Genomic DNA, 9,799 nt, shown 5'->3' on the forward strand with positions numbered 1-9,799 from the left:
TTACCAACTTGACTGTTTAAACTTTCCTTCCAATCATTTACAAACTTGTCCATGAGTGATTTACAGACGGTCTCAGTAATATATTGCTTAGGAGCAGGATTCCTAATATCACAATACATATGCAAATGACATTCAATCAGTTTAGCCTTTACTACGGTGTACCAAGTTTTACGAGAGTTGGTAGCCCTTGATGCTGCCCACAGTGCGACCCGCTTATTCAAACGAACATTACCAGTATTACACAGCCGAGCCCAAAAATTAATCACACTTTTCCACTGGCGGACAACTGTAGGCTGCCAGTCCATCTCTCCAACCAACGCTGCATTTGGGGTATACTTTCCAACACCCAAAAAGAACCTCATAGCCCGATTATGAACAGCGTTGATGGAAGAGAATGACCGACAGCCCCAGAGTGCGGCACCGTAATTTATAACAGGCCAAACAATGGAGTCGTACAGTTTTGTATACACATTATACGGGACTCCACCAATTGATTCGCATTTAGCAATTACCAAACCAAGTGCACGGCTCGCACTCTGGGCAACAAATTTAGCTGTTATGTGAAAGTCAAGGTGCTCATTAAGTACAAGCCCAAGATAGGTATATTTATCTACAATTTCAATAATATCTTCACCACATGTAAAAATAATGTTACTGCGATCAACAGCTGTTGGTCTAAAATGAACAACCTTGCTCTTATTACAATTTATATGCATATCATTCAGATTACACCAATCTTTCAAGGCATTCAACATGGTTTGTAAATCTTGAGAATTTTCTGCTAAGAGGACTATGTCGTCCGCATACAAAAGAATGCAAACTTTTTCTCCGTCAATATCAATTCCGATATCCAAAGATTTTAGATATACTACTAGGTTGTTTATATACATATTAAACAATAAGGGAGATAACACACAACCTTGACGTAGCCCAATATTAACATCAAACCAATCGGTGCAGAAATTGTCAACTCTAACTGCTGAAGACACAGATGTATATAATGATTTTACAGCATTTAACATTTTCCCTGATATTCCAGCATCTGAAATGTGTCTCCACAACCTATCTCTATTTATAAAATCATACGCTTTTTTGAAATCAATGAACGATGCAAAGGTAGATAACTTAAGCTTTTTTCTTGTTTCAGTTATATTACACAGAGATGAAACATGATCAATCGTGCTACGTTTTTTTACGAAAACCATTCTGCTCATCCTCTAACTTGTCATAATTTTCAGCCCAAGTACTAAGTCTTGCATTTAATATCATACAGTATATCTTATACATAGCAGACGTTAACGATATGCCTCTGTATGAGAGTGGATTTCTTGGATCAGCAGTGGCCGATTTCGGAATCGGATTAATAATGCATTTATTCCAAATCACCGGGGTTACTCCAGAGTTGAAGCATACATTATACAGCACATGAAGAAAATATATTGAAATATCATTTCGTAAAACCTCAACAGGAATATTATCAATACCACACGCCTTTCCAAGATTTGCACTCTCAACAGCTTTCTTAACTTCTAATACAGATATACTTTCATTAAAGCTATACTGTGATTCATCATTATACTGGTTATCACTTTCAGTTGACTGGGGTTGAATATTAACATTGTCAAAAAGTGAACTAAAATCATGTTTCCATCTATTTAGAACATCTTGAATATTTGTTGATACAGAACCATCCTCAAGTACAATTTCTAATGGAATTTGATTACTCTTAGCATTTGCTATACCGATTTTTCCAATGGATTTCCAAAAAGAATTACAATCAACATTACAATCATTTAGGAGTCCATTTTGCAGAGAGAACCAGTACAGACGCTTGGCTCTTTGGACTTCTCTATCAAACACTCTACGACTGGAAACATAGATAGACTTCAAATGCAATTTTTCATTTCTATTCGTACAATTCAGCCACCTACGTTCCTTACCACACATGTCATTCCATAGCTCAGTCAGTGTGTTTGACCACCAAGGTTTACCCGGACGGCGCTTTTTACGGACTTTCTTACCGCCAATTTTGACAAAAGGTAACGATTTGTACATATTATTCTTTACAATTTCACACCAGTTACTGAAAATAGCATCAACATCACATTGAGTCTGTTGAGATCTCTCAAGCTTTTCAATTACCCTATTTACATTAAGGATAGACTCTTGGTCGCTTAAAAAAGTGTTAGGTACATCTGTAACATCGAATTTATCAAAAGATACCGGTTGCACATTACATTTATCATAATTACAAGCATTCGAAATATTACATGTAAGTTTCCATGACAAAATTGAGTGATCTGGTAAACTAGTGTTTGCTAGTGCAGGAACATTATTGATATTATTTATAACATCCATAACACGCAGCATTGAAATTTCTGAAAAAATGTCTAACTTTTCATGGGGGATAATGCAGTAATCCACAACCGAGCTACCCTTGCTCGAGATTGATGTGAAATCATTTTTTGTAAAATTACGCCCATTCAACATACACATGTTGGTATTTATAAGAAAATCTATAAATAGATCACCATAAGCATTTGAGGTAAAATCAACAACATTGCGTTCTGGTATATTATCAACACCACAAATGTAATCCTCATGGTCACTACAGCGACTATTAAAGTCACCGCAAATAAAGACAATGCCATCGTTTAAAAATTCATATACATTTGCTAAAAGGTTATCATAAAAGGTATGAACATCAAACTGTCTAGACGAATTTTCTGGAGGTAGATAACACACGCATGGGTATAATACAAGGTTTGAGTACTTATGACACATTTTAAGCCATAGAATACCTTCTACTGAGTTTTCAACAATGGAAATAACAAAATCATTGCATAAGTCATTTTTTATGAAAAAGCCAATTCCACCAGATCCCAACTTAGCATTTCTATGAATAGCCTTTCTATTAAAACCAAACCATTTATAACCCTCTAAAGATAAAATGTTATCATTTAAAAGGTGGGTTTCGGCTACACCGATAATATCAAAATTACAATCTAAAAGACATGATGAACGCAAATGATAACTATCAGAGTCAATGTTTGGGTTCCATCCCCGGACATTCCAGAACCCGGCGTGCACCTAGCGTCTGTCACCGTCTCGCCCTCTGTAACCGCCTCGCCCTCTATTGCCACCCTGTCTGTTCCCCTGTCTGTTGTTCCGCCCTCGCTGTTCACGCCAGCCATTTGTGTCTCTGTCATTCCTGTTATCGTGAGAAACATCATGCCTTTTAAACTTTGAACACTTGTTTAACATCATGATTTTCATCTGTAGGCAAGAGTACATAACTCTGACAATTATTTTGACTGAATTATGGCTCTTTTTGGACCTTGAAATTGATACATTGCCATTTAGTGCAAAACTTCTCAAAATTCAAGAAATACAGTTCATTGTCTAATCTATTTCTTTCTTTTGTCTGAATATCTATGGAAATATTTTGACCCCAGTCTTCAATCGATTCTTCGAATAGTTGAGCGCTCTGTCATTTGACAGCTCTTGTTTGATCGTCCTCTTCCTTACATGCCATAGTTTCTGAAGCCATTTCCGGGACACCCTATACAATTTTCCAGGATGTTCAACACCATTCAGGGACATACTTGCAATAAGGCATACCTAACCCGTAAAGTCGAATTTCCAGAAGATAAAAGAGGCTTATATTTGTTGTTTACTTTATGAAAACAAATGGCGTTATTTAATAAAGGGACGTAACTAATATAAGCTTCTAAATAGAGGCTGTTAATCACATTCTTCCATGAAAAACTAATGTGGAGAATTTAAGAGTAGCATCGCAGACTATGTTTTTGCGAGTAAAACACATAGAAATGGAACTGCCTTAGATTGCAATGGAATATTGTAACTCTATTTGCTATGGGTTGTACTTTTGTCTTGTGTACATTTGTTTTTTTTTGCAAATTGTGAATTAATTCAAAAATGAAAATTGATGTAGTATATATTTGTCAAGGTATATGACGTGAAGTAATACATTTTGGGTCATAAATTTGTAACCGTTTAAATTTAAAATATTTCGAAAATTTTAAGACTCATTATCACCTAATGTTGTATAATAAACTTATAGTTAAGTTTTTAGCTCACCTGAGCAATGCTCAGCTCAGGTGAGTTTTTGTGATCACTCGATGACCGGCATCTGTCTGTCTATCGTCTGTCAACATGTAGCTTGTGTATGCGATAGGGACTGTATTTTCCAACTGATCTTCATGAAATTTAATCAGAATGATTACCTTGATAAAATCTAGGCCAGGTTTAAAAATGGGTCATCTTGATTTAAAAACTAGGTCACTAGGTCAAATCAAAGAAAAACCTTGTGTATGTGATAGAGTCTTATTTGTCAATAGCTCTTATGAAATTATATCCGAATGATTGCCGTGATAAAAAATAGGTCGAGTTTGAATTTGGGTCATTTGTTGTAAAAAAAAATAGGATAACTGTCAGTTCAAAGAAGAACCCTGTGTATGCAATAGAGGCTGTATTTTTCAATTGGTCATCATGAAATTTTGTCAGAATGACAAAATCTAGATCAAGTTTGAGTATGGGTCATCTGGGGTCAAAATCTAGGTCACTACTTCAAATCTACAACAATACTTGTTAAAACTCGAGACCACATTTTTCGTCCAGTATGAGTGAAAATTGGCTAAAATATTTGTTTCCATGAAATCACTAGGTCAAACATGTTTACAGTGTTATGGTGCGTTTCTCAGAGGAGCGACCTAGGGCTTTTTTTTGGCGCTCTTGATTATAAAAGCAAAAATCATATTATATTTACGTTTTCCTGTAATATCCTCTTTTGCATTGATCTCGAGATAATCAGTTTCAGACGTGCTATCTAAGTCAAAGTCGTCATACACATCATATTCACTTGCAACAATACTTTTCTCACATTTTTATGCCCCTGACATCTACTAGCATCACTATCCTTTACTAGAATGACTTGATACTATATAATGCAGATGCAACCTGAGCCATTCCTCATCTTCAGACATCACCTGACCTCAGTTTGACCTTGAACTTGACCTCGTTTTGGTCTTAGTTTGATTTGTATCTACAAGGATGCCACCGGGGACATCAAGCGTTTATTGAATGCAGCTTCTTGTCTTCTCCGTAATGAACTTCTTTTGGAAATGGTACTATTGCCATGACCGTCTCCAATACATTATTTCTATATCTCTTGACAGTCTTTAGCTCCACAGTTTGTTTTTCGTCTCCATAATAATACGTTCTGCCTTTTCCTCCCTTTGTTTTTCACTTTATGTTTTATTTTTTTATTATCTCCCAGATTTTTATACGTCTCTTCACCCATAAAAAACGTTCAAAGCGCTCTAAAAACTCATACTACAAAGCCCCCCGCTTGCTCGGGAGGTAAGAGCGTTGGTTAGGGTCGGGGGGCCATGATTTTGACCCTTGGCGGGGCGTTGTTCTCTTATATTTGATAAATGACTTGTGCTGAAATCATTAGCCCCTCCCCCTTGATTAATGGGGGGAATTTAGCAGTTACTTAGTGAACAGGTTTGTACGGGTACAAAATCCAGAACACGGGTTTGGGTTAACTGCCCGCCGTTCATGCTGAAACTTTAAAACGGCGAAAAACCAAAAACAAACAAAAATATCACAGGATATGGAAAAACACAATACAACACAAAATTATCAACAAAAAAAGGTAATTTCCCTGAATCGATTTTACTCTCTTTAATTGTACAAGTATTAAAAAGAAAAATAAACAACGTAAAATGGTTTTTTTTGAAAAAATCTAAATTTCTAGATTGACTTTTGATGAGTCCGGGGTCTGATCAACGAATTTAAAAGGATTTCGGAAATGCTTTCTCCATTTTTTTAATTTCCACTCAAGCCTTTTATGCGTATCCTTTTTTCCTTTAGTAGTGAAAAAAATAAGGTTTCTAAGCAATTTGACCCCACTTGACTATAACCCTGGGTCCGAAAAAACTAATCCCGGAAAATTTAAAAACCCACGGGTTTTAACTTTATTTTCGTTTTCCAGTATTTGGGAAAACCCGGTTTAAAAAAATGACATTTTTTATTTTTACTTTCGTTTTTTTGTATTTTGGGGAAAAGGGTTTATAAAACTGAATATTTCTTTACTTTCTTTTTTATCGTATTTTGGGAAAAATTGGTAATAAATAATGACGATTATTGAAAATGTTTTGGGGGATTTAGTGTATTTTCTGTAAAATGGTCGTATTTTGCAACACAAACTAATCGTTAAACCCAGAACATTCTTTGTGACTTAAAATCAACAACGATAGAACAGAAAAAAGGGGAAAACGATTACAATGTAAGTTACTTTTAACCATTTACCCCCCAAATTTTTAAGCTTTAGCAGATCTTTGAGGATTCATTCATAACTTTAAATATTTTTTGGTTTCTTAGAAAAAATTTATTTTTACCTGCTTTATTATGTTTTTTTTAGATTGTGTTTTTTTTTAGGGGTAAAAATAAAACAGCAGACCTGTTAAAAGATTGAGGGAAATTAACAATCTTTTAAAAAGATAATTACAAAGAAGATTTTGTATGCCAAATGGGTACAACATTCAGCAAAGTTTTAAAAAAAAATTGGTTGATACTGTAAGCCAACAAAGCGACAAACAAGGAGTACTTAAAAGAAAAGTTAAAGAAGAAATTACTAAATATTGGCAAGAGGTTTTAGAAAATTTTATGTGGTATTTCAAGCGAGGACAAATGTATTGAAAGCATTAGAAATTTAGACAGCGATATACAGAAACAAACGGAAAATTGTTTTTGTACAATCGATTGATTTTTTTTAAAAAAATTAAAGATCGTTTCCCCAAAGGATTGTGATCGGGACTTTTATTTTCATCTAGGGTGTACATTACACAGATTCTACTGTCGAAAAACCTGGCTTATTTTATGAATAAAATTGAAAAACATAAAAATTTTTTGAAGTGTGCTTTAAACACGGGAACTTTAAAAACAAAAAGGAAATTAATCGAAGAAATATGTAAGGTTGTTGGTAACAAAATAGTTTTTAACAGTAAGAATTATTAAGGTTCCCATGTATAATGTTACATTTTTTATGAATTTAACTGTAAACGCACGTCACTTCCGTTCAAGTTTATTTTTATTATCTTACTTTTTTTTATAGTAACTTTTACGTGTAAAGCCGTCATTCCGTTCGCTTTTGAGAGTATTTGGGAATATAACGTTTATGGACTTTTTTGTTATGTAAAGAATATTAGTTTTGGAAATTTTTAAATCATTTTAACTCTTTTTAAAAAATAATTTTAAAATGTTTGTTCATTACTTTTTGTTTGTTTATTTCCATGTTTTATACTTTAAATTACAAGGTTTTTTATTTTTAAAATTTTTTAAATGAAAAAAAAAACATATTTCCACGAGTGTACTTGTTTCGTTTGAAATTGTTGTTGTTATCTTCCCCCCGGATATAAAAAAAATTTTCCTTTGGGGGGGAAGCCAAATGGATCGAAGAAATTTTTTTCCAATTAAAAAACCCCAAGTGTTCCGCCCAACAAGTCATCTAAATTGATTATTCCGCACTCGTCCTTTGTTTTTGATTTAAAAAATTATTTCTACTAAATCCCCCCAAAAGTTTGTTACACCGATTTTGTTTTACCCCATTGTTCAATTTAAAAGTTGAAATTGGTTTGTTTAAAATTTTTTTTTTTTTTACTTAGGAATTTCGTTGAAAGGTTTCCCCGTTGTGAACAATCTGAAAACCGGGCCCATGCCCCTTTCCACTTAAAAAAGAGTATAAAAGGTTTGCAGCACCCAACAACCTAAAAACCCCGGTCTTGTTTTGTTTTTGTTTTAATTTAATCCCCGATCCTACTAGTTGCTTTCTTTGATTAGGTGTAAGTTTGGGTGATATATATTTCTTTACATTAGCTACGAAATTTTCCCTTTTCCCATTATTTTACTAACACGTATGGCAAGCCCAGAAAAGCCCGTGCCTAGGGGGGTAATTTTTTTGGAATATTTTCGCTGATTGGAAAAATTTTTTTCCCTAAAAAACACCCAAAGCTCCTAAAAATCCACCTTTTTTGACCTTGACGGGCTTTTTTTTTTTTAAATTTTAAATTTCAAACCCCTTCTTTTTTGCAACAGCTTTTTTAATTTTGTTTAAATTTTGTGTTTTTTTTAATGAAAAGGGAATTTTCCATGAAATTGTTTTTTTTAAATTAAAAAGTATGGGGGAATTTTTTTATTAAAAGCTTGTGCTAAATTTTTTTTTTGCCCATCGTAGGTTTTACTTTTTATTCAATCAATTTGTGTTTATTATAATTTTTTTTAATCTATTTCTAAACAAAACGTTTTTTTCCAATAGTATTTATCTCGACTGTTTCTTCATACAATAAAATTTGCGAAAACACAATATTAGTGGGGGTGGAATATTTATTTTGCTGTTAATGTAATAGTTTGGGGTTTTTGTATTATTCCTTTTTTTTTTAAAATTTAAAAAAACAAACCCAAAATAGATAAAAATTTGATCTATTTGGATTCCCAGTGTTTATTTTTTTTGTTATAATAATAATTAATTACATAAAAAAATTTTTCTTGATAACTTGTGTATTCTGTTTGGATAAAAAAACCATTCCAACTTAAAGACGAAAGATTCCAATGTAAATTAAAATTTTGCTGCATTAATTCTAAATGTATCAAAAAATGGGGATTATGTTCTTGTAAATTATTATATCGGGTCGTTTAAATAAACAAAACATGTTGTGTTTTGTTCCCAGCCGTTATTTTAAAAGTTTTTTCGTTTGTTGGTTCAGTGATTGTGTCACCTTTTCCCCAAAGATATGCCATTTGTTTTGGTAAATCTTTATAAATTAGTAAGCCAAAATTCTTAAAAAACCCAAAAGGGAACCCCATAAAATTAATGTTGTTACAATTACTTCCGATCAGCACATTAGTCAAAAATTTTTAATTCATCATCATCTGTGCTCAGGTTTTTTAAATTTTGATTTGGGGTATAATTTTAGTTTCTAACCCCCTAAAAAAATGAATAATTTATTTAAGGGAAATTTTTGCATTTCCCTTTACCCCCCTGGTTTGATAACTTCTGAAGAAAAAAACCACTTTATATCCCTTGACCTTTCCCTACTTCAGCATTGAGTATCAAAATAAATATATTCGTTTTTCCCAGTTGTTTTTGCAAAAATCTTCAGACATTAAAACCAAACTCTTTACATTTGTTACTTTGTATAAATTATTACAATAAAAACAATTTTTCCTTTTTTTAAACCACAAAAGATCAATTTTTGAAGTGCATTTTATTGAGCAATTTATCTCCATCACATAATTATTCCCGTTTAGAAAGCTTTTTTTTTAAAATTACTTCAAAAAAGCTTTAAAACCCAATAAAAATGAGCTTCTATCATTAATTGAAAAAATTTTCCCCGTTTTTTGTTGTTAAACAAATTTCCCCAAACGTATTAAGGCTGTATCAAATTGAATAGGAGTTAATTCATATTTTTTTTTTTTTGTTCTAAGCTGATATATTATATATTATTTTATTTTTTAAAAATCTGTTATTACTTTAGCTGATTAAAGTTCGACCCTACAATATTTTTTATTCTTTGAATATCCCCCTTTTTACTTTTTTTTTACTGTTTTCTTTTCTTGAAATTTCCTTGGAAATTTAAAAATTACCAACTCCCGGGGAGAGGTTTCTTTTTAAATTTTTCAAAAAATTTTATTAGCACTAAATTTCCAAAATTTTTTCCCAAACCTTTTTGTTCCGTTTTCAGGCGGTTTTTCCTTTTTTCCAAAAGTTTTTTTT

The 9,799-nt window shown here is 32.7% G+C and overlaps 1 protein-coding gene across 1 annotated transcript; it reads right to left on the reverse strand.

Moving 5' to 3' along the window:
- Positions 1-1,182: 1,182 nt before the first annotated feature.
- On the reverse strand, positions 1,183-3,230 carry LOC128558364 (uncharacterized). The gene is made up of 2 exons (XM_053547310.1): positions 3,080-3,230; positions 1,183-2,675 (listed from the first exon to the last, which is right to left on the reverse strand). Exons 1-2 carry the CDS (start codon positions 3,228-3,230, stop codon positions 1,183-1,185), a joined length of 1,644 nt encoding a protein of 547 aa, XP_053403285.1.
- Positions 3,231-9,799: the final 6,569 nt, after the last annotated feature.

This window comes from Mercenaria mercenaria, chromosome 7 (genome assembly GCF_021730395.1).
Source record: "Mercenaria mercenaria strain notata chromosome 7, MADL_Memer_1, whole genome shotgun sequence".
Taxonomy (NCBI): domain Eukaryota; kingdom Metazoa; phylum Mollusca; class Bivalvia; order Venerida; family Veneridae; genus Mercenaria; species Mercenaria mercenaria.